Below are 26,821 nucleotides of genomic sequence, written 5' to 3'. Positions count from 1 at the left end.
GAGTATACGTGTAAAGAGAAAGAAGGGAAAGAGGGATGTAGAGGTCGAGATAGGATAGAAAACAGTTTTGTAGAGGAAGAAGAGAGAAAAAACCAGTAAAAAACCCCAGATGAACTATATTTCAGAGGAAAATGGAAGATTTTGGCGATGGGAAAGGTGTAGCAGACCCAGAGACTGAAGAGGGGAGAAACGGGAGCGAAGGCCTTCAAGATCAGTGCGCAGCTGTAGTCCAAAGGCAGAGCCCTGCGTGGAAAACAGTCCAGAAACCAGATATGATGTGGGAGCAGCAGACTGCAACAGACGAAATGGTCCGTACAGGCCGTACAGCTGTACGGAAGCTGTACGGAAGTCTGACAGGCTGTACGGCGGCTGATGACTGCTCCAAAAGGCCGATTTCAGGGCGTTGATGCAGCGCAGCAGGGTGCTGATGTCCACGGACTGGTTGCGGGGGGCTTTGGAGCTTTGGGCGCACTTCCTTTCACTCAAAGGTCTCTCTCTCTCTCTCACACACCCTCTCTCTCTTCACTAGAGGAGGGGTAAAGGATGTTGTAATGAAACTTCATAATGGCCGAGCGAAGGATCATGAGGGACTATGCACTGAGTTCATTGCATATGGGATTAACCTCCTAGCCCCGACCTTAGCAAAGCTTTTTAATGAAGCGGTTTGTTTGGGATTTCCACACACTTGGACCATTAACACTATCTCACCCATCCACAAGGCAGGGGATCCCATGAGCCCGGAGAACTACAGGACCATTATGATTGGACATGTCATGTCCAAGATTTATGCATCAGTACTTGACTCCGAGGTTAGCAGACTTGCAGAGTGTCGAGGACTCAGAGCAGCAGGACAAGCCGGATTCCGGCGTGATCATGGAACCATGGACCACATTCTGACGCTCAGATGTATCATCGAGGAGGCGAGGTCACGGAAGCAGAGGGTTTATTGTTGCTTTGTGGATTTTCGCAAGGCATTTGACACGGTCCCGAGAGCCCGCCTCATGCGGCGCCTACAGGACTTGGGTTATGACTAGGAGATCATTTGGGCCGTCATGGCACTTTACGAGAGAGTTTCTGGCAAAGTTCGGGTAGGATCCGGGTGGACAGACGAGATCATGAGTACCATCGGGGTCAAACAAGGGTGTCCTTTGTCGCCTACCTTGTTTGGCCTCTACATTGACGAGCTTGAGACAGTGATGCAGACACAGGGGGGTGTAGGTTGCTCTCTTGCGGGCACGCTGATCCAGATTTTGCTCTATGCAGATGACGTGGCTCTCTTGTCTTCCTCAGCAGAGGGGCTTCAGAGACACCTAGATGCACTACAATTCTTTTGTGAGTCTCATGATTTGAAGGTCAACCTGAGTAAAACCAAGGTCATGATCTTCAATACATCTCGAGCCATCATGCGTCAAGAGCAGTTCACATTTGCGAGGTCATCTGTTGAGAAAGTTTCATCATACACCTATCTTGGGGTTATCTTCTCCGGACCAAGCTTCACTATGAGACCCGCGATGCAGGCACGCTTGAGTAGAGGGTATGCCTCATTGGTCAGGCTAGAGAGGCAGTGCTTCCGCTCACACTTTCAAGATCCACGCACCAAGGGGTTGCTTTTTGACTCCTTGGCTCGCCCAGCGGGGATGTACGGCAGTCCTTGTTGGGGGCCAGACTTGTCGGATACAGAGTGGGCCCGTGTGGAGCGGCTACAGGTTCTCATGCTATCACGGATGATTCGTGGTAAGTCATCCGTTCCTCACCAGATCATTCATGCCGAGTTTGGATCACCCCCTTTATAGCTAGATGCTGCATTTCAGGTCATCACATATCTGTACCGAGTTAGGGAATATGGGGATTATACCTCGGGGCATAGCAGGCTACCATGGATAGCTCTATCCTCTTCTATGGCACTTGCAACAGGAGGAGATCAGAGGTGTTGGTATGCACGTATAGAGAGATGGTTTGAGCGACTGGGCCTCCACATGGATAGACCACCTCCCTTCCAGTACAGCATGGATGCTCCGTTCTCTCCCCTCTTATCACACGAGATCAACCAGGTTATTCGTGGAGGATCTACTACAGCTACACACTTTTCGGACCTCGTTGGAACTGAGTGAACTCCCAGTGAAGCTTAGCTTCTACAGAGATCACTTCTTACATATCACAGCCAAGGGTTTCATTGACCCACCTGGATACACACAGATTCACCTACCCCACTCGATGAGGATCTCTCTTGGGCAGTTCCGGGTCTCTTCACACAAACTTCGCATCGAGAGCGGCAAAGCAGAGCGACTACCCAGGGAGCGGCGCATATGCACACCATGTGACATACAGGAGGTTGAGACAGAGGAGCATTTCATCTTCATGTGTCCTGTGCACTATGAGATCCGAGGACGTTTCCACTGCCTCTTCAGAGATAGTTATGGGATTTTAGCCCATTTCCTCTCCTACCCAGACCAGCGGTGTTTGGCAGGTTTCATTCATGAGGCACTAAGACACTGCGAGAGGATACTCCGAGCACGGAGACAGGAGCAAACTTCTTCCTCGGTTGATCCCTCTCAGAGCTCTATCACGGAGTTCTTTCAGCTAGATCACATGGACCCCAACGAGACGAGGCCTCGACATGACCGTGACCTGGAGCCCGTGACCCGACAGCTCAGACAGAGGGTCGACACACAAATCACACTTGGAGACATCTCCTCCTTATTTAGAGTTGGAGCCCGACCGACGGGGGTCACAGTAGCCCTGGTTAGACGCAGAGCTACGACCAGGAGACGTGCCAGGGCTGCACCTCTGAGTGGCCGACATCACTCTATTGCCGACTTCATGCCTCCACTACCTCATCCATCCTGATATCTTGCTGTTGCTGGGGATGATGATGATATTGATGATGATGCTGAGATTGATATATAGTTGACCATCGACATGACCATGTTGTACTTAGGACTTAGTACTGTCATTCTGCATTTTTTGCATTTTTTGCATTTTGCATTTTGCATTGGTATGGACACTCGTTTAGTAGCTCCACTACCACAGCTCATTGTATCAGGATTTTCACAGTCTCATAGACCCATCGGTCTTCCGAAGACTTGAATAAACTTTCTTTCTTTCTTTCTCACACACACACACATCACACTTTTGACATTGACACATGACACGAACTTATCCTCTTTACTACTGCAGATCACGGGAGTAGCACCATCTAAATTCCACCCAGCCAATTCCTGTTGAAGCGTAAAAACACATAGAGAAGTCAAAATCAAAAATCAGAATCATACGTGAAGCTCATCTTCTCTCTCTTACTTACCTCAACAGCCCCATCTCCCTAGATGGATCCCAATGCCACATGTCATCATCATAGGGCCTTTCCAAATGCATCTTTTCACCCCTCTCTTGGGATACTTTGATTTCCTTTGCCCCTAGACACATTGCTTGCATTAGGCCCTTAGCCTTAGATCCACCTAGTCTGATGCTATCAGCCCTCACCTAGGACCTTGATATTAATTCCCTCCCGATCATTTACATGAAGCGCAAACAAATATATTACAAACGTAGATCCTTAAGGGAAATGTCGACTGATTCTTCCGAGGTCATGCTACCTCGGCTAGAGCATAACATTCCTTCCCTCTTCAGACGTCAGCGTCCTCGATGATAAAGTCTGGGAACACTCTCCGCAACTGGTATACGGATTCCCAAGTAGCTTCTGATAGAGGCTGACCATGCCATGCAACCGACATCGTGGGTAGCTTCCGATTTCGCACTTGCATTGTTCCTCGGTCCAGGATTCTTGTTGGTTTGCGCCTTGCATTATCCTCTATCTCCTGAAACAAAACCACACCTTCGATTAGTGAGTCACCAATATGCAAAAATTTCTTTAAATGAGAAATATGAAACACTGGGTGCACCTTGCAACCCTGTGGCAATTCTAATTTATAGGCTACCTTGCCTATTCTCTTTAGAATTAACCACGGCCCACAGTATCGAGGTGATAACTTAGCACACTCTCCTGAAGTTAACGACTTCGAGTGCGAAGGAACTCTGAGAAAAACTTTTTCTCCTTCCTTAAATTCTCTTATAGACCGGTTTTCATCCGCATACGCATTGGCTCTATCCATAGCCTGGCGGATATTAGCTCTCACAAGTGCTAGCATCTCCCGCATCTGAACCACAAAGTTCGCGGCACTAGGCACTCTCTGAGGTATTCCAACTGCAGTTGGATTTGCTGGTCTATAGCCATAATTCAAGCAATCCATGCAGACGAAATATATGTCTAATAAACAAATCCGTCACTTGCGGGGCACTAACAGACTCTCTAGTCGGAATGAAGTGAGCCATCTTGGTTAGACGATCAACCACCACAAGGATAGAATCATATCCACTTTGTGTCGTAGGCAGCCCTACAATAAAGTCCATGGAAATGCTCTCCCACTTACTTAGTGGTATCTCCAACGGCTGTAAAAGTCCCGGTGGCTTCACCCGTTCGGCCTTGCTTACCTGACACGAAAAACATCGTGTCACATATTCATGAATATGCTTTTTCATCTTTGACCAAAAGAAATCTCGCTTCACGAGATCATATGTCTTCTCGACTCCTGGGTGTCCCGCACATGGGCTATCATGGCACTGTCGAATGACTCTCTGCCTGAGATCATTCCGACTAGGTACTACAACCTTGCCATTTCTTTTCAGCATACCATCCCTTATAATATATCTTGTGTATGTTTGGCCTTTTCTGGATGCCAGGTCATCCTTTTCTTCCCCAGGTCTAAACACATGAGCTTTAGGCCATAAGCTCTGGACAAACTCGTCCACCTTTTGAGTTTCTCTAATCTCGGTCATTAGAGCACTCTCTAATACCGTAAAACTCATATTGTGCATAATGCGAGACAACGCATCAGCAACCTTATTATCCTTCCCTCTTCGGTACCAAATCGTTAAATTAAACTCCTGCATGAGCTCTGCCCACCTAGCTTGGCGGCCCCTCAAGTCAGGCTGTTTACAAAAATGTTTCAAAGTATCATGATCCACATCCACATAAAACTCTGAACCATACAAATAATGCCTCCATGTTTTCAAAGCATGGATAACAGCATACAACTCCAATTCATGAGTTGGCCAATTCCTTTGAGAGAGAGAAAGCTTCTTGCTTTCAAAGGCTACTGGCCTTCCCTCTTGAAGGAGAACTGCTCCTACCGCAATTGCCACTTGCATCGGTTTCCAGGAACAACGGTTTCTGGGGATTAACTATTTAAAACACCGGTCCTATGACCACAGCTTGTTTTATGGTATTAAAACTTTCTTGTTGATTCTGTCCCCATATAAAAGGTACTTTATCTGAGGTCAGATCAGTCAATGGCGATACTATTTCGGAATATCCTTTGATATGCCTTCGATAAAATTGGACAAATCCCAAGAATGATCGCAAAGCGGTCAGACTCTGAGGGATTGGCCAAGTCAGTATCGCAGCCACTTTCTTTGAATCCATTTCTACCCCCTCTTGAGTAATTATGAATCCTAAATATTCAAGCCTAACCATACACAGTATAGTTTTCTTTTTATTTACATAAAGACTGGCTTTCCTCAAAGTACTGAACACTATTCTTAAGTGTTCACGATGCTCAGTAATACTTTTACTGAACACTAGAATATCGTCAATAATGTACTACAAACTTTCCGATATACGGACGTAGTAAATCGTTCATAAGCATGACGAATGTAGCTGGAGCATTGGTAAGTCCGAAGGGCATTACCAAAAACTCATAATGACCAAACCTGCTTCTGAAAGTGGTTTTATGCACATCCTCGGCTCTAATCCGGATCTGATGGTAGCCACACTTAAGATCTATCTTGCTGAAAATCACGGCTCCATGTAATGCAAATGCACAACGTAGTCCATAGTGACACTCAGAGGCAATGCCCACAAGCCTCAACACTTTAAGTGACTCAGGCAACCCTCTATAGCCACAAACAAAATGGCGCAACGATGATCACCTCCAACACGACTGCTTCCTCGACTCTTCAACATAGCTTATGGCCTGATAAGCTCCATGCATGCAAACCGAGACAAGCTTCAAAGTTCCAACCTCAATGACCTTCATCAACACGCATCAGAGGCAACAGAAGTGGTGGCTCATAATAATTAGTTAGTTGAGAATGTCACTCGCTTGCTGAGTACAAGCTTTTGGTAGCAGGTAAATGGAGGCTCCGACACACATCGACTAAGGCAGACTATAGTGCAAAACTCGAATGACATCTCCTCAACATGGCCATAAATTCTCAAAGTGCCTTCAACTAACACAGCAGCGACTCGAACCAACATCAAGTAGCTCACAAGCCCCCAGTGCCATGCCATCCACATCTAGATGACGACGAGCAAGCCTCCATGCTTAGCGTCCACACAGCCACCATCAACAAAGGCAAACGACCTCTTCAAATAAAGATGATGACATATTTTTTGGCTTTCATCGGAATCTTCAAAGATTCCAATGGCATCTTACAAATTTTGGTAGTCCCCAAGCCAACATGTGGCGAATAGGGATTCACACTAACCCGGGTACTCTCAACCCTGGGTTAGAACAGGATTGGGTTGTTTGAGGTTAAAGGTTGGTTACATTACATCACCATGCACACATACACACATACTACTCTGATATCTTTTTAGTTTTATTTTTAGTTTTGGATGCTATCATATGCACCAAACAAAATCCACAAACAGGTCTTGTACATGCACCCATTCAACAAACTTTGTCTTCAAGTTAAAGCATTAACGATCCTTATGCATTGCTCAACGAAATTCAGCAAACTTTGTCTTCAAGTTATAGTACACATTCCAAACTTGAACATGAAAGCAAAAAATTATGGAATAAGGATATGTAACGAGACCGTTAAAGCATTACAAGTGCTATGTTGCATGTGAAGCATGCATCCTCAAGACTATTGTATCATCCAACGTGTTCGCATACTTAGCCCGAACTTCCATTTTAATCCAATCATTCAATCCAAATATGAAATCTTTCACTTGGATTGATTGAGGTAGGGGTTCATCAACCTTCATTACGCTCTCTCGAAACTTATTAGTGTATTCTGCCACTGATAAATTTCTCTGACGAAGGTTTCTATACTGATCCCAAGCTCGGGATGCTTTGTCAGGAGGTAAGAAGTGTTTTCTGAATTCTCTTTTAAACCCCTCCCAGGTAGTGGATGCTATACCATCTCTCTGTTTCTTAATCCACCACCTATCCGCTGCCTCACTAAACATGTGGGTGGCCTCGTGGATTTTCTTGATATCATTTCTGATTTCACAAATGGTGAACGCCTCGTCCCATTTGTGTAACCAGGTCTCAATGACATCAGAACTACGGTCATTCATCCGACCAGAATACTTTTCCGGCCTATAATTGGCAATATTAGGTACTTTAGCCTTCCTAGGCTCGACCGTATGAACACTAGACTCCAGTTCCATTGGAGCCTTTCCTTTCTCATCTCGAGAAGGTCTGGCAGACATACTGTGTATCACTCTTCTAAGTTCAGACTGCCCTGCATTTGCCTGTAACTGTTGCACTAATAACTGCTGCAAGGCATCCTCAAGTAATGCAATCCTGCCAAATAAGGTGTGAACTACTGGGCGCGACACCTGCTGGGTCGGCCGAACTCCTGACTTTACAGGGTCCATCCAAGAAGTTCCTTCTTCTGCTTCCATTCAGGTCAATGGGTGTTTTGCTTTTTAAAAAAATAAATAAATAAATAAACACCGCTAGAACACTGTATTTACAAACTGACACAATTATACCTGCAATCTGACAACTATACTGACTAGGTAATTGACACAGGCATATGTCCAAATACCGCCTTTCCCTATACTAGGGAACAAACTGATTTTATCACAAAGGCATATGCACAAGCATAATCTCCTAGTTTGCCCACAGGAATTTGAAGAAGTAAAAAAAATACCAAGTCTGCTATGTACCCTGCTATGGCATCGAACCTTCATGCAGACTAAATATCCCCGAGAACCTCTTCATGCAAGCGGAGCATCAACAAAGACTAAGGTCGGAAAAAAAAACACAGATTTGATGAATGCCAAAGAAAGCTCCCTGGTTGTTCGCTCCTGCATAACGGCAAATGAAACGATCTTTTGCAATCTCTCTGGTTTCCGTTGATTCCGAGTTCCACTAGCTAATTCACAACACACTTTTTTTTTTTTTGTGAAACCAGTAACTATAAAATTAACATGAAATCAATGTACATGACATTAGACTCCAAAAAAGAGCCTAATGGAAGAACTCAAAAACAGTTAGAAACACTTCAAGGCTAGTAGCATCTAAGTCCCTCGCAACATAACTATCATATAAAGATTGCTTGAGGGACATTTTGAAGAAAGCATATGCCTGAGGAAACTGTTGTCCCATCCTAAAATGCAATCTCTGTGTCCAAATAGTCCATAGTACCCAAAAACGAGCCCAGTGAAAGAAAAGGAGGAATGGAGACATCTGAGATGAGAAGCATCCAAACATCCAGACAACACACACACACGCTCACACACACACACACACACACACATACACACACACTAGTACATAATTCACCTCTCCTCTCTCTCACACACACACACACACACCCACACACACACACAGAGCTCTAGGATCAAGGACATGTCGGGCTGGACCCCCCCCCCCCCCCCCGAAGGATTGTATTGATCAGACAATGTTTGCAAGCTTCAACTCTAGGCTGAGAAACAAAATGTATGTACATCCTTTTTACAAAGATCTCACAAGCTCATACTTTCTTGGCAATATGCCACTTGTCCAAATCTAGACTAGCCTTAATTACATGCCTCAAAGGACAAATTCTAGGGTCTTCGTAGCATTGGGTCATGTGAACCACTCTCGGTCGCCTGCTAGGCTTCCATATTGCTTAGGCCTTCAGTCCCTCTTGGTACCTACGATCATTATTTAAAGCGCACAACCATGGCATCCATTAATGGTCAGCGCTTTGCATGCAAATAATAATCTCTGGACTATTCTTCGTCACTGTGGGCGTCCCCACCAAGCAAAACATGTGCACATAACATAAAACAATTTCTCTGGTCGACCAAGGTCAACCCTCTTGATCATAATTAAGGGGCTTGACCGACAGTCAAAGTGCCTTAATTATGGCCAAGTCTCTCCAACCGAGCTTGGCACATCTTGGTTAACCGAAGTTAATCCTCTTGTCGTAAGCCAAGTCTCATTAACCAAAGTCAACACTCTCTAACCAAAGTTAGCGCGTTGGTTCTTTGGTTAACCCTAGTTATAACCATCTTTGCCTAAGTCAAGTCTTCTAACCGAGGTTAGGCTACTTAACGGGAGTTAAGTATCTTTGACCGGAGTCAATACTTTGACCAATAAAAGAAACTTTCTGAACATAATTAAATAAATGAAAGACTCTTTAATTATGGTCAACTGGAACTTTGACTTGGAGTATTTACAACTTGGTGACATCCCCTCGACTTCTATTCAGTTGACCTCAACTGAAAAGCTTCCTTGTAAATATCCAAAATCTGTGGATGATTAGACAACATGTCTTCATCCATTGACTTGGCATCCAATGCCGAATAGTTCCTAAATTTTACAAGGTACCTGTACAATTCCTTGCCCTGGGGGCTTTGCATACATTAGGATACCAATTTGTTCTGCTGAAGAACCTCCTCCAACACATCCATTTCCGATGGATACCCTATTACTGGCTCTATAGGCTCGGGTCCCTAATATATCTTCACAAGACTCACATGAAAGGCATTGCGAATCCTCAAATGCTCTGGCAGTGCCAATTTGTATGCAACCTCATTAATCTCATCTGTAACCCTGAAAGGGCCATAGTATCTAGGAGATAACTTTGCATACACTTTTTCTTTGCCCTTAAGCTTGCTGAGCCTAGCTTTCTCGAGCTTCAAAAGCACCCAATACCCTAGCTTGAGATCTAATTGTCTCCTGTGTTTATCTGCAGCTTTCTTGTGTTTTTCTTGAGACCTTTCTATTGCTGTCTGGACCTGGATGAAAGCTGTCTGGAGGTCTCTGACAAACTGATTAGCTGCAAATATTTCATCTTTGATCCTCAGGATAGGTGGCAGAATCACCTTTCCATAGATGACCTCAAAGGAGGCTTTCCTTGTGGAGCTGTGAACTATATTATTATATGCAAACTCCACCAATGGTAGGTACTTTTCCATGTTTGAACTATGATCAGCAACATAGCATTTCAATAATCCAACACCGTAGAATTTGCTACCTCACTTTGACCATCTATATGGGGATGGAAAGAAGAAGAAAAATTCAGATTCGTCCCCATATTATCAAAAAGGGTTCTCTAGAATAGACTGGTCATTTTGGGATCTCAATCACTAACAATGGTCTTAGGCATTTCATGGTGCTTAAAGATCTGTGCCATGAAAATCTTAGCCATATGATATGCCTTTATAGTTTTGCGTACTGGAATAAAATGAGCTTGCTTGCTGAATCTATCAATGATAGTCCAAATCCCATAATTCCCTGACTTTGATCTTGGCAAATAAAAAATGAAGTCCATTGAGATACTTTCCCATGGTGCCTGGGGAACGGGAAGAGGCATAAGTAGGCCAGGTGCTTTCCGTCTGTCATATTGACCTTTTGACAGGTAAGGCATTCTATAACAAGCTGATGTATATCTTTTCGCATAGCTGGCAAAAAAAAAAACCTCTCTAATGCTTGAGTTGTAGCTGCAATTTCTCTATGCCCAACATATAAAGGTGCATGCCATTCCTCCAAAATCTTTTGCCTCATCTCTTGGGTGATGCATAGGCAGTCATCTTTCATTAGATACCCATCATTCAAGTGGACTGCCCCACTTGCATTTGCTACAAAATCTTACCAAAATCTGCATCATTGGCGTATTGCTCCCTCATGTCTTCCAGATCCCTTTGATAAGCAATAATTACATTGTTCACCTGGGGTTTTCGAGACAAGGCATCTGCCACTCTGTTCTGAGGCTCCCAGAGTATGGACAATTTGAAAATGATACATTGATAGCATATTTGCCCATTTCATGTGCCTCTAGGAGAGCTTTGTCTGAGTCTAGAAATATCTCAAACTTTGGTGATCAGTCTTTATCGCAAAGTCTGCACCCAAAAGATAATGCTTCCATATATGGAGGGCATGAATCAAAGCCAACAACTCTTTCTCATAGATTCCCAAATATCTCTCAGCATCCCGAAGTCTCCGACTCTAGTAAGCCACTACATGACCATTCTGGTGCAAAGCAACCCCAACACACTCCCCACAGGCATCTCAATCCACATCAAATGGCTGATACAAATCAGGAACTATCATAATTGACTCTATGGTCAGCTTCTCTTTGAGTGCAGTGAATGCTTTCTTCTGTGGAGTATCCCATCTGCAAGCTGCATTATTCTTGGTTAGGTCGTGAAGTGGAGCGGCCATATCTGCAAAATTCCTGATAAATCTTATGTAGTAAGAACACACGCCTAGGAAACTACGGACTTCATGCATAGTCTTCAGCTCTGGCCATTCCTGAATGGCTTGGATCTTTCTTGTTCCATCAGTATCCCATCTTTGAATATTATATGCCCCAAACAGTACATCTCTTCTAGAAAGAATTCACTCTTCTTGCTATTTGCATAGAGCTGATGATTTCGCAGCTCTTGGAAAACAGTAGCAAGATAGAAGATCCATGATGATTTATTGCTATATGGGGTTAACACAACCCAATATAGCAAACATGAATTTAAGTTTGGGGATTAAGTTAGACTAGTGCTTGGAATTGGGTGTGCCCTAGGAAGCCCTCACTACTTTGGTAAGCAATTGGGACTATTAGTGAGGAGTGCCATTGAGGCCATTTCATGTAGCATATTAAATACTTGATTCAAATGAACATGTACTGTTCAATTTGTCAACATATGACTAGAAAGGGATTGAATAGGAATTCTTTGATCAAGGGTATTAATCAACACCCATGATGTGACCGTTCACCAAAATAAAAATGCGATGTCATAATATCTAGACTCGATGGTTCCAAACTTTGTGAGCGGCTACCATGAGGTCAGAAACGAGGCATTTCACATTGTTTACTGCAGATTCTCCTAAAGCAACTTAAGACTTGGTTCAAAAATAAAAGCTCAAAATGTCTGGTTTGCAATGAGCACAACCATTGATTTTTTTGAAATGTTGGGAGTTTGCTATACTCTGGTGCAACTTGAGCGTTAGCTCAGTCATTTTTAAAGTCATGAAATTGTTGACTAGGGACAAAATAAATGATGATTGCTTTAAAGCTCTTTAACCTGATGGTAGCCACATTTAAGATCTATCTTATGGAAAATTACGGCCCCATGTAACGCATCTAGCAAATCATCGATTCGAGCCATCGGATACATGTGCTTAATAGTGATATTATTCAATGCTCTGTAATCTATACAGAGGCGAAAAGTATCATCTTTCTTTTTTTTTAAATATCACTGGCGAAGCAAAAGGTGAGAAACTGGGTTGAATCTGCCCCAGCTCGAGGTATTCTTCCAGTTGTCTTCGTACCTCCGCTTCTTCAGTAAAACTTAAATTTATAGGGAGGTCTATTTACAGGTTCTACCCCCAGGATTAGTTCAATCTTATGTTGAACATTCCGCTCTGGAGGTAACCCATAAGGTAACTCATCCCTAAAACAATCAGAGAACTCCTTTGCTATTTGATCAGCCAACTTGGCCATCTCTCCATTTTGGGTAACATCAGTGCTAGCTGAAGAACCATCAATCAGCTCTACCGATGATGTACAAAGAAACAAAAACTCTTCTTGAGCTTTTCGAACTACGTTGTCTTGTGCACATCTTGTGGCTGTAACCTGACTTGGTGGTAACCACACTTAAGCCTATCTTGCTGAAAAATAAAGCTCGATTAAACTAGTCCAACACGTCGTCGATGCGTGGAATTGGGAATTTGTTCTTGATGGTCATCTTGTTCAGTGCGCGATAGTGAACGCACATACAAAAGGAACCATCTTTCTTCTGTACAAGCAATACATGGGAGCAAAATGGAGAGGAACTGGGCTGAATCAGCCCCTTGGACAACAAGTCTTGCACTTGGGCCATGATTCCTTCTCGTTGCGTTGCACTAACTCTTTATGGGGGTCTATTAGGTGGCTCACTGCTAGGAATAAGTTCTATGCAATGATCTTCAGGTCTCTCGGGGGGTAACTCCCCTAGCAAAGCGTCAAAAAAACAATCCTTAAGTTTACAAGAAACTGAGATTTATCTTTATCTGCCTCATTCATTTCAGCATGCATTTCAACATCTCTTTCTTTTATAAAAACCATTTAAGCTGAAACTGGAGACTTTATTGCTTTTCCAACTGAAACATTAGATACAAGGGAGATGGTCTCCCCTCTATTCCTGACAACCACACGCTGCATTTTACCCCTATGTACAAAGTCAAGCACTCTCTCAAGAAGGTTAGCTTCACTGCCTTGTGATGGAACGAAGGAGGGAACCCTTCTTCGCTTTGGATTTTCAGATTTGTGGATTAGAGGGGTTTCTGCTCTCTATAGGTCAGCCCATAGCCAGGTACTCATTGGTGGAGTCAGGGGAGATAGGTTTCACATATCCAGATCAGTCCGACAGGGATGCCCTCTAGCCCCCTTTGATTGGATGGACAGCCCTAGATGGATCTTTACGTCAGCCCGTCTCAGATCTCCTACCTCCCCTCTCATGGCTGCCATTCTGAAAGCTTGGGACAGGTTCAAAAGTACTCTTCGGAGAGTTGCACCCTCCTCTCGTGAAGAAATTGACAAGCAGCCCGTCATGTGGAATGATTGCATTCTAGATGAGCATGGCAGATCATTGGGCATGTCACATTATATGCAATGATCTAGATGGGAGTTGGCACGTGCATCCACGGTGGGTGCTTGGAAAGCTTTCAGGATGCTTCCAGAGGATCAGAGAGCTCCTTCAGTTAGTCACCTCAGAGGAAGTTCAGCTAGGATGCAGGAGATAGATGCAGCCATACCAGTGGAGTGGATGGATACATACCATTTGCCTATTTCGGAGTCCACCTGGTTGGGGGCTTTTTCGAGGACAGATATCCCTCTGCAGGTTATAACCTTGTGGGATGCACATGAGGATACCCTTGTCTTTCAGGTTCATGTAGGAGGCAGACTCCATAGATCTTCAGAGGACATTCTTTTGGAGGCTCCCTTTCAGCCTATCAGGATTGCAAGATACATGAAGATGGGTAGAGACTCACAGTGGTATCTTGATCTAGACCCCGTTCTCCTGGCTATTGGATCTTGGACGCTTTGGTTATATGGAGGTTCCCCTATTAGATCCTTGCAGTGGGATCCAGGGGAATGGGAGTAAATAGATGTAGAGCACCGAGAAGAGTATCCCCTTCTTTCGTTACATGGTTAGAAATGCCAGGAGATTCTAGCTCAGTTGTAGAGGTTGGAGGCCCTCTAGAGCTCCTCATTGGGATACTTTTCAGATTTCTGCAGAGATGCAGAAAAACTTTTGGAGGAGACTTTGGAAATCCCTCAGGAATAGGAAAATCATGTTATTCATCTGGCTTACTATTCATGGAGGGATTGTAGTGAACCTGTGGAGATCCAGGTTCGGGGCTGACCCTACATGTCCTCGATGACACTCAGCAGCACTGCCTTTGGGAGTGCACTCAGGCGAGGACGATTTGGAAGCCTGTTGCTAGGATACTTTGCATTTTTCATAGAGCACCCTTCTTCATGACCTCGGGATCAGTTGCTTGGTTGTCACTCACTGGTCCACAGGCTTTCTTCGAGGGACATGACACGGACACATCTTCTTTTGTTCGACGACGGAGTCATGCTCCCTCCGAGATGTTCCATTTACTCCATTCAGAGCTCCCCACGCCTCTGTAGACATATCTTGGGAGATTCTGGCTAGTATTACAGCATGGCATATTTGGAGAGCCAGATGTACAGAGGCTTTGGAGGACACCTAGGTTCACCCTTCTCAGACTATGGCCAGTATCTGAGCAGATACTATACACACTTTGATGGCCATTTGGGCGAACATACAGGGAACTTCCAGGACTACTACTGCTAGGAGGGTTGCTTTTCTCAAAGTCTGGAAGGATTGTCCTTTCTTCTCTGACTCTCCTTCAGGGATGAAGTGGCATTTTCAGCCGCCACCTGGGATTTTTGTTTGCTCATTCTGAGCTGTTTTTTCTCATGCTTGACATGATGTACTCCCGCACTTGAGCTTGCTCTGCGTTTTTTATTCATACTTAATGAAGTACTTTTCTTGAAAAAAGACAGAATCTTCACGTCATGTCTCTTGGCGTAGGGTCATGGGACCCGCTTGAGCATCCAAGAAGCTGAATATTTGGATGCACCAGTTAGATGCCTTTATGGCTTTCAGATTTCTGCAGCTATGCGGAAGAACTTTTAGCGTAGGCTCTGGAAATCCCTCGGGAATAGAAAGATCACTCTTTTCTTTTGGCTTTCTATTCATGGAGTGATTGTAGTGAACCTATGGAGATCTAGGTTCCGGGCTGACCCTACTTGTCCTTGTTGTCACATGGTAGTTGAGTCAGTACAGCATTGCCTTTGGGAGTGCAGACAGGCAAGGACGATCTGGAAAGGTATTGCTAGGATTTTCAACATCTTTCATACACCTTCTTTCTATATGACCTGGGGTTCAGTGGCTTGGTTATCTCTTACTGGCCCACAAGTGTTTTTCGAGAGACATGATCCAGATCCAACTTTCATTGTACGGCGACATTCAGTGGAGTCTTGTTCCCTCCACGATGTCCCCTCACTCCTTTCAGAGCTGCTCATGCCTCAATAGACACGTCTTGGGAGATTTTGGCTAGCATTGCAGCTTGGCATGTTTGGAGAGCTAGGTGTATAGAGGTGATGGAGGGTATCCACGTTCACCCTTCCCAGACTATGGCCAATATTTGGACTGACATAGTACACACTCTGATGGCCATTTGGGCGAGCATGCAGGGATCCTCCAGAGCAGCCATTGCCAGGAGAGTTACTTTTTTCAGAGTTTGGAGGGGATCTCCTTTCTTCTCTGAGTTTCTTTCGGGGTTGAGATGACATTTTCAGCCTCCGCCTTGGTTCTTTATTAGCTCACTTTGAGCTGTTTTTTCCTCATGCATTGCATGATGTACTCCCACATTTGAGCTTGCTCTCGCGATTTTCATTCATACTTGATGAAGTAATTTTCTTTTAAAAAAAAAAGATGCCTTTATGGCCTAGGATCTCAACACTCGCGACACTTTTTGAGCAGAGCAATGAGATTTTGATCTCCGCCCCTGGAGCTTTGCTTCCCCTGTTTGCTCACTTTGATCCCGTAAGACTTCCATCGGAAAAACCTTTCATCAGTGTCTAGCATACAACACCCTGTCAATGAAATCCAACCACCTACGCAAGAGCAGTGCTCACAGATCAAGCAACCCCACCGGAAGCCAATGCTGCCTTCTCGCCACGCCAATCCAAGCCTCTGGGCTTTCCGTCAGCAAACTCATGATCACCATGCTTTGTAGTCGCCAACAAGCTAGGCGTTACCAATTGAAACTCGGACAGGAGTAACGATGAAGCGCCTAGATAGGAGCAGTGTAGAACGCCGTTTGATCATCAATGGTCATCCACGGCATTTGGAACTCAATTGGCTTCATGCAAACACAGAAAACAGCTTGATTGGCTTTGTGTAGCAAGTAAAAACTTCGCAATCGTTTTCACGTAGCAACATAGAAACCTCCTTATCTCCTGGATCGTCACAACCTAGGAATGCTATGAATCACAGCTCTAATACCAATTGAAACCTCACACCTAATTAAACCTTCGAAAAACAATGTTGGTTTCTTCTTTCTAGCTGGCTAAGCAAAGCTTTTTGCTAAGAGATCACACACACTCTCTCTCTCATTCTCTCTCTCACACACACACAGCACTAGGGCCTAGGACAACATGTTCGGCTGGACCCCCCCAAAGGATTGTATTGATTTAGCTCTAGGCTGAAAAGCAAATGTACATACATCATTTTTACAAAGAGCTCACAAGCTCATACTTTCTTGGCAACATGCCACTTGTCCAAATCACAACTTGACAACTATAGACACTTGACATCTTTGCATCTCACCGAAGGGCTACCATGACTCCTCGATATGTCCTTGGAGCTTTCGCACTACCTATTGGAATCTCTTGAGAGTTGAGAGATTTTGAGATTTTGAGACTTTGAGATTACTAGCTTAGCTTAGCTTAGCACTCACCAAGGGCCTTAGCGAGCCCTTTGATTCAGCCCATAGTGGATTGTACAAGTTATTTCTGCTGATTTTACTTTGTCTCATATGCCCGCGAGGCCTCCTGAAGACGTTAATACAACTCTCTCTCTCTCTCTCTCTCATCTTCGGGAGGAGCTTTCATGTACTTGTGATATTGTATTGCTCAGGTCCCATAGGCCGGTTTTGGTCTTCAGAGGACGATAATATATTCTTCTTCTTCTTCTTCTTCTCTCTTTGATTTTACTTTGTCTCATATGTACCGTCAAGAACTTGAAAATTCTTGACCCCTCCACAGCGGAGGAGATTTTTGTACTGAGGATTAGGTCCCATGGGTCATTTTTTGGCCCCCCGAGGATGATAATAAAATTCTACTTCTCTCTTTCTTGGCTATGCAAGCCACCATGCAAGAAAAGCACGCTGAATTCACGCAACAGCTTATATACCTAGATGAATCCAGGAACATTCCCAAACTCATCCTCTAAAAACACAACATAGTGCAGTTTCAATCTCATGATAGTCACTCACAAGGTTGAAAACCATAAACTCCATCATGCATAGCAGGGACTAGCTACTATGACATCCCCACTGACGTCATCAACGCCCAACAGTGGGTGTAGACCATAGTATAAAAATATGCTCTCACACATACAAATCCACACACCCACACATACTTGAGCATCCATTTATACAAAGTCTTCGTACTGAGTTTCTGTCGGCACTCCGGAGGTGAAGGGCAGACTCAGCCATGATGAAGGCTAGCACTAAAGGAGAAGGCTAATCAAAAGGTAGTCCAAAATCTCTTCATTCAAGCTACAACTGCTTGTGAAGTCTAAACATTTTCATTTTAGTCTCTCCCCAACGAGCATCTAAATCTAAATCTAGCTGATAGGGCAACGCACCATTTAAGATAGAAAGAATTATCACAACACCAGCAGGCTGCAACAGCTTACCAAGAAGGAGGAGGAGATCCTTGAATGAAAAGAATTGATGGAAAAGGGATTAACACCCCCCAAGAAGGAGTTTATCTCTGAGGTCCCGGAGGAAGAAAAAGGAGGAACACCATAGCATTCAATGTCTTGGTAAGAGGCCTAACAGTGGGAGATACCCCAATGGCAGATGCTAAAGTTTTGTTCACCAAGATGGGTGTCAGTCTTACATGTGACACACCCTAATGAGTGGGCAAGGTGGACGTGACAAGGCCACTAGTAATGAAACTCTGGACTGCAATGGACAGGTCCACCCTCAAGAGCATGAGGGCAACTTCGAAAAAGGAACTAGGCTTTACTTGGATGATGACCTCACTCTCCTACGGCAACAGCAACAACGGGGCTCTGCTGGGTCAGTAGTTCGATTGCACGAGCCTTGCCCTTCAAATCTCTCTTTCCAATTGATGTCCCTGGTTGGAGATGGTCCTTTCTTGGAGCTAATCACCGATCCTTGAGATACAGTAACTACATTGATGTCAGCTACTTCTGTCACTTTCGAAAGGACGACTTCTCTCATCTTTCGGTATTACTCTTGAGTAGCTTGATGTGCTCCAACCCTTGGTATGTCCATCTTCTTCATAGAAAAAGCATCTAATCCTAGGTGGTCCTCACTCTTGGCGCTGACCTTTGTCACCTTTGCCTTTTCATTGGCCTTGCTGGGGCCCTAGTAGGCATTAGTCTTTTGGCTTGGCTTCCTGAGCCACCTAGTTAATATCCACATTGTGTTTCTTGGCATACCAACACTCCGTTTGATCATGCATCACAATACTTGGTTTTACATTCATCCTCGTTGTGCCCGAGCCGAGAGCACTTGTTACACCATTTCTGATCAATTCCACGTCTACCTCAGATACCTATAGACTTGAGTTTCTCTCTTTTCATTGTTGACGAGGTGTCATTGTCCTCACTTCCTTTCCTTTCATCTTCTGCTTGGACTTGGCTGCATCACTTTTCTCCAAGGCAATGGCTCAATTCAGGAGCTCGCCATATGTCTTGGTTGGGTTCAATGAGAGCAAATCCATGTGTAAGCTTGTAATCCATCAAGTACCCAGGGATTTATCATCCAATGGTGTATGTAGTTGTTGATTGATGAGGGCCCTCTATAGGCTGGCCTTTCCTCTACTTCAGGTCATTCACCTTGGTTCGGACTCCTGCCTAAATCTCCTGGGAAATGCCACAGACATGTGCTACCACTTCGTGAAATAGACAATTGGAAATTGTTTGAACCATCTCTGGCCAGTCTTGACCAGTGTACACAGAAAATAGTTCACGTACTCCTTGGGCGTTGCCCCAATGATGTGGCAAACCCACAAAAAGTCTAAAACGGTTGCAAGGATGATCTTCTTCAGTTCCCTCGAAGTCTTGGAGTTTTACCCTAATGAGCTGAGTAGATTTTAGCTTGGTTGTCGCTACCTTGGGGCTCCTCGGTCTGGTATCGTTCTTCCTAGACTTGTTCTGGGCTCCAAACTGTCAAGCTTCTTGGTGGGCAACTGACCTACACTACATGGCCGTGGTGCGTGCCTACAGTCACGCACACTCGCGTTGGCTCGAGGCACTAAGCTATCTCTCCCTTGAGCAACACGGGCTCAATAGTATGCCTATGACCCTAGCACTCAGACACAATTGTTCAGAACCTGTTCTACATTGGACTTCCCACTTACATAATCTGAAGAAGTATCTAGGTTCGGACGCTCCTGTTAACCGCCTTCCAAAACCTGTTACAATCATCTACAAACCATCTTCACTGATTGGACCCAACTGTGTAGTGCTCACTTGCTCGTCCTTGCCGCTCAATAATTCACCACTTGGACACTTGGTTGGCGGTGCCTTGGTACCTGGTTACTCGGCTACTCGGGTTGGGCAGTTAAACTTACTGGTGGTTAACAACAGTCCAATCTCCATCATGAAAGCAGTCTAGCCTCTCTAACAGCCTGTCACATCGTTGCTGTTCACTGAAGTAATATCTAGGCTGCCTTGTAATCTAGTGAACTCAGGCTCCTTCCAAGGATCTCTACCTTCGATAGAGAAGATAAATTGCTCTCAGGGGCCTCTCTCTGCTAAGTAATCCTCGAGAGAAGGCACAGCCAACACAGGTTTAATTAGTAGACCAAGGGCTTGAGGCCATGGGAGTACTGAATCAAGCCAGAGAACAGCGGCACTCAGGGGCAGCTGGATCCAAAGTGCAAGGTCAGCAGCAAGAGCATATTCACCTAGAAGCAGTGACGGGTTGACAAAGAATCATCTTGCACTTGAATGTAACCTTTCACCAACAGATATTAGAAGAGCAACAAAGTTCTCTCTAGTGAACAACAAACAACAACTTAGTGAGCTTCTTTCAGAGATGAACAGATGTCTTCCTGCTAGTGAAATTAAGCAATCACAGCAAGAAACATTTAAAAATTTAATGTAAAGTATGCCCATGTTCTAGACAGCACTACATGATATACAAACTTCTGGAGTGAACAAGATCCACACTCCAACTAGTACACTTTCTGTGTTATATCTTGATTTCTTTCATATTGCAGCACTTTCCTTACACAATTCACAGTATGCCGCCATAGATGTTATTATTTCACTGTTCTAGCTCTTCCTGTTCTATAAAAGGATCTTTTCGTTCTAAAGAAAAACAAAAAGATAGCTCGCATGGCAAGCCGGACCTTTCTTTTTCAAAAACATGTCTTCCTTTACAAAGCGTTTTTAAACACTGTAGCTAAGCAAAAGCCTTTTTAACCACGGTAGCTAAGTACACAATTGTGATGCACACAGAAAGTCCTTGAAAAGGCTTGAAAATTTAGCTACTCCCCTAGTATCAGAGCCCATGCATAACCTGAGGTGTTTTAAAAGAGCTCTTGTAGATTATTTATCTGAGAGGCAAATGCTAACTTACCAAATAATCATCACTAAGTCCATTGTCATTAGCAATACTTTGACTGCGAACCTTACTGGTAAATCTTCGTCCCTCTTCATATGCCATGAACTGAAGCGAGCCATGAGAGACCTGGAAGTCAAAATGTTGCATGTAAAGTTAATATTTGAAATCACTTCTGATAATTAGAGGTACATGTGAATCAAACAGTTATGCCATTATGATCTTACGAACCATAATGCATCACTGCTGATACTGACTTAATCAAAGGCACAGTGATCAATTCATGGCTTGTTCGTACAATTTCTTCCAGGCCAGCTTAAACACCGACAGGTTTTTGAGGTGTCAAAAAAATGCACTCACTGCTGAAATATCCTAAAAGACTAGATTACCAAAATAAACTGATACACCCATGTGTTATTGACGTGGAGTTTTTTGGCTGCAGGCTGCAGCCTGGAATGTTCTCTGAGCCTATTCTACAATGGGTTTTAAGTTTTTGGAAAGAAACTCCTTACTAAAGAACGTTTAATCCAGTTGGAGTGAATTATTTAGGCTTGTTCATATCAAGTATGTAAAGCAATAGAACTCAAGGCTCACTAGGATATTCACAAAATTAACAACGAACCTTCTTAAGAAATCAACAGCTCATTGTCATTTTAATACAACTAAATATATCAGCAACAAACTCAAATACTCTTAAAAAAGTGGAATGTGAAGATTTTTCATCCACTTAAAACAAATGACTTAATGTATAAGAAGAAACAAAATGCACCCTTCTTCTTCAATGGGGGCATGCCATACGCAACCATATTTCTTTCATTGTCTCCCGTTAAAAGTATCCCAATCTGGAAAGCACTATTTTATACTTACAAGGAAAAGACTGGGTCCAAGTCCTTTATAAAGTGCGCGCCAGCCCTCATCCTTCACAACACTCCGCAATGCATCTGTCGAGTATAAAATCTCTTTTCAGCAAAATTCAGGTGGATAGGACCAGATGCACATTGCCAACACTGCCCATAGTAGCTGCAATAATAAGAGCGATACATAATTGGAACGTTGACTTAACCAATTTATGGATCTTGAATTTGTAAGTTCAGAAGTTCTGCAAGACCATAACATTTGCTCCAACCACAAACAGCAAGAGGCTTACTATTAACCACAACGGTCCCTCTATAATTGTGCCACCCTTAGCTCCGCCCCTTCCACCTGCCACCACACCTCCTGTCCCCTTTATTCCCCCCCATCCCCAACACGTAAGGTAAAAAGAACATCTTTGACCTTCACATGAACAAGAAAGAGACAAAAAGTTATGAGCCCGTAATGGTAGTCCCCTTATGGAACTGTATGGTCCCCTCATTGAACACAACAAGTGGGGAGAGGAAAATGTACAAAGGCACTTTTACAAGCAGGATTTAGAAATAAGCGCTCAAAAATGATGACTTTGTTGCAATGAGAGGAGTCACAAAGGAAAAGCGATATCTACTTATTTTTTGAACTCTAGAAAGGCTTGTGATACTCACCTTGAGGGAGAATGGCAAATATATACCTAGATGAATCCAGGAATATTCCCAAACTCATCCTTTAAAAACAACATAGTGCAGTTTCAATCTCATGATAGTCACTCACAAGGTTGAAAACCATAAACTCCATCATGCATAGCAAGGACTAGCTACTATGACATCCCCACTGAAGTCATCATCGCCCAACAGTGGGTGTACACCATAGTATAAAAATATGCTCTCACACATACAAATCCACACACCCACACATACTTGAGCATCCATTTATACAAAGTCTTCGTACCGAGTTTCTGTCGGCACTCCGGAGGTGAAGGGCAGACTCAGCCATGACGAAGGCTAGCACTAAAGGAGAAGGCTAATCAAAAGGTATTCCAAAATCTCTTCAATCAAGCTACAACTGCTGTGAAGTCTAAACGTTTTCATTTTAGTCTCTCCCCAACAAGCATCTAAATCTAAATCTAGCTGATAGGGCAACGCACCATTTAAGATAGAAAGAATTATCACAATACCAGCAGACCGCAACTTGGACAAAAAATTCACAAGGTGAAATTTGCATGTCCGCTAATACGGCAGAAGCATATACCTAGATGAATCCAGGAATATTCCCAAACTCATCCTTTAAAAACCCAGCATATCTTAAAATTTACACCTGAGAAACTGTGGATGAGATTAGCAAATTCTGGATAGATGGCTCATGTTTGGGAAAAGATGTTGCACGTGACATAAGACTTTGCTAGAGGATCAATTGTCCAAGTACCTTTGCCAGCTAGGCATACGTGGACCAGTTCCACATTGCTGAAGAACTGGATACTTGATAGCAGCTCGATTCGTAATTTTTGCAATTCAGGGGTATCTGAGCCGTAATGCTTCCACCAAGCAACCCATAGAGCTTGCTTAATGCAGATTCGTCCATTCTGTAAAGTGGAATTATCCCCTTGGACATAAAATGGAAGTTGATCTTGTGTATGTGCATAAAAATCTTAAGATCTGATCAATGAGGGACCCATATGATAAGTCCAAGAATGGGATGTTAAGGAGGAGATGCAATAGAAGATATCTAGACATGTTTTATATAATGGGGGCCTGGTGGGGAGGCGAGTTGTGAAGGGGGGGGAGTAGGGTGGCAGCAAGCACTATTGCATTAGCAAAGAACTAAGCTTGAGCACTTTTCTTTTTCCATGAAAAAGACTTCTATTAAGTATGAAAGAAACCCGCGTAAGCAAGCTCGAAACAGAAATACATTATACTAGGCATGAGGAAAATAAGTACTCCATAGGAGTAAATAAAAACTCAGAAAGAGCTGGAAAGAAACCAAGGTTGAGGCTGAAAATGCCACCTCAACCCTGTTGTAGTCTCATTCCGTAAGGAATATAACACTCCTGGCAGAGGCTGCCTGAGCGGATCCCTGTATACTCGCCCAACTGGCCATCAAAGTGTGAAAGGTGTCAGCCGAGATATTGGCCAAAGTGTGGGTAGGGTAGACCAGAAATCCATCTAAGGCCGCTGTGCATCTGGCCCTCCAAATCTACCAAGCCGTAATACAAGCCACTATCTCCCAAGAAGAATCCACATCAACATGTAATGGTCGATAGTGGGAGATAGGCACATCCTCCAGAGAGCAAGGCTCGAGTAGGTGTCGTCGAATGGAGATGGCCCAGGAAGCATCCTGCCACTCATAGAAGATCTAAGATCCTAACAAAGAGAGCCAAGCCACTGAACCCCAAGTCATGCAAAAACAAGAAGGGACAAAGGTACTGAGGATCCTGGCAGCCCCTATCCCTTGCATGCCTGTAGTCCCATAAGCAATGACCGATCGACTCCTCTGCAGACGAGCACCTAGGACAAGTGTAGTCTGCCCCAAACCTGGACCTCCACGTGTTCAGTGCAATGAATAGAAAGCCAAAAAAGTAAGGTAATATTTCTATTTCTTCGGGATTTCGAGAGCCTCCTCTAAAAGACATTCTGCAAAACTGCAGAAACCTCATAACAATGAGGGGCTCTAGAAGGTCTCCAACCTCTACAACTGATCTCGAACCTCCTGGCATTCTTGATCGTGTAACCTAAGAAGGAGAGACTCTTCTCTTGGTTCCCTGCAACAATCCATTCCCACTCTCCAGGGTCCTCCATTGTAACATGCAGCAGTTATCTAATCATTTAATCACAGCAAGACCTTCTTTAAACCTTTAGCAAGGCATCGTGTTTATACACCACAAAGAGAGGAGAGAGAGAGATAAAGGATAGAGTTAAAGACTTGTTGGCTTTGGCGAGGCGGTCTTTAACTGACTCTGTAATCTCTGCCATGGTCTCTATCGTTTTATTGGCTTCAAGAGAAGGAGATATCGCCCTCGTGAGGAGCAGAGAGAACCACTTACCAAAAGCTGCTTCAAATGGAGTGCAACCGATACTCGCTGAATAAGTGTCATTAAGGATGGCCTGCACAAGTGGAAGAAACTGGTCCCACTTTGATTGTGTATCATGACAATAAGCTTTAAGGGCGTCGAATGCCAGCACATGATACACTTTTGTTTGTCCATCGGATTGCGGATGAAAATCGTTGGACATCTGCAACTTGGTACCGAAATTATCGAACAGGACCCTCCAGAAATGAGAGGTAGACTTCGAATCCCTGTCAAATGTAATGGACCGTGGCAACACTCCAATAGGATACCAATACCGGATGAACAAGCGTGCTACATCTTCTGCGGTGGCCATATGCATGCAAGGAATAAGTATGCAAAACTTACTAAAACGGTCAATAATAGTTAAGCATTGTGTGTTGCCCATACCTGCTGATGCCGGAAGAGGCATCACGAAATCCATGGCTATGTTTGGAAAGGACTATCAGGAATAGGCAGAGGCATAAGTAAACCAGCTGCCTTCTTGTGGGATGCCTTGACTTTGTGACAGATCTAACACTGCTGCACATAATCATAAACATCCTTCCACATCTTTCGCCAATAAAAGTAGCGCTCTAGCTTCTCCAATGTACCATTGATGCCTTGATGGCCACCTGCAAGGGAGTCATGGGCATCATGGAGAAGTGCTTGTCTTTTGTATTTACGCACACACAACCTATTTTTTGTAGAAGAGCCAACCATTTTGCATTGAACAATGGCCGGGATTGAGAGTGGTGGCTAAGTGCAACTGAGTGCCAAACTCTGCTGAATCCACATACTATGCCTTCATATTGTCAAGGTCTTTCCCTTGTATCTTGAGCACAGTGGCCTTCTGAATGGTCTGAATGGAGCCCTTCTGACTAAGAGCATCGGCGACGGGGTTGTTCTTACCAGGGACATACTCAATCATACCCCCGAATTGCTGAAAAATCTGCCTCCATCTTTGTTGCCAATCACTCCAATGTGAACTTGGCATTGTCTGAAGCACTTAAGAGCTTGATGATTTGTCTTTACTGTGAAAGTCCGCCCATAAAGAAACGGCTTCCAGTGCTTCAATGCCTGAATAACCCCGAGCAATTCCCTGTCATATATTGAATAGTTCTTCTCGGCGTCATTGAGCTTCCAACTGTAGTAAGCAACGGGTCGATCTTCCTGTTGTAAGACTGCCCCGATGCTACATTACTTGCATCGGTGATGACCAAGAAAGGATCATCCCACGACGCTATTTTCATAACTGGCGCTGTAGTGGCCAACCATTGTAAGTCATGGACAGCCTCTAAAGCTTTACCTGTAACTGACACTTTTTGTCGGCATGTCTTAACCCCCTTTAATAGATCTATAAGAGGCGCCACAGAACTCGAGAATCCATCCATATGAGAGCTATAGGCCTGGCAAAGACCAACAAATGATCGGATTTCTTGAGCCGTCGTGGGGATAGCCCAACTAGTGATAGCTTGAATCTTTTTGGGATCCAAAGCGAATGCTATCCGCACTGATGATGTAGCCCAGATACTAAATCTCCATCAGCCCATTCACTCTTTTTGGCATTAAGGCAGAGCTGATTGTCGCGCAATAACTGTAAAGCATTCCACACATCCTTAATATGCTGCTCTGTTGTAGCTGAAAATATAAGAATATCATCTAAAAGGCTGAATAGGCACATGCCGATACGCAGAGCAAAGACCCATGACATCATCTTGTTGAACGTGGGCAGTGCATTTTTGAGACGATAGGGCATAACAACGAACTCGTACATTTTGAGTCGCCTCAAAATGTACTCAAT

General features: G+C 44.0%; 1 protein-coding gene across 1 annotated transcript in view; it reads right to left on the bottom strand.

Annotated features, from left to right (window-relative positions):
• Positions 1 to 26,821, bottom strand: part of FOLT1 (folate transporter 1) — an 83,768-nt gene that overhangs the window by 22,901 nt on the left and 34,046 nt on the right. The window contains exons 7-8 of the mRNA XM_087392220.1: positions 21,993 to 22,066; positions 21,144 to 21,254 (exon numbers count right to left, since the gene is read on the bottom strand). Of these exons, the coding sequence (XP_087248346.1) occupies positions 21,144 to 21,254; positions 21,993 to 22,066 (185 nt within the window). The remainder of the gene's footprint in view (positions 1 to 21,143; positions 21,255 to 21,992; positions 22,067 to 26,821) is intronic.

Source organism: Dipteris shenzhenensis, chromosome 21 (genome assembly GCF_047967505.1).
Source record: "Dipteris shenzhenensis isolate YYH24624 ecotype China chromosome 21, Dip_SZ_1.0, whole genome shotgun sequence".
Classification (NCBI taxonomy): Eukaryota; Viridiplantae; Streptophyta; class Polypodiopsida; order Gleicheniales; family Dipteridaceae; genus Dipteris; species Dipteris shenzhenensis.
The sequence above is the reverse complement of the archived record's forward strand: the minus strand, read 5'-3'. Positions and strand labels throughout refer to the sequence as shown.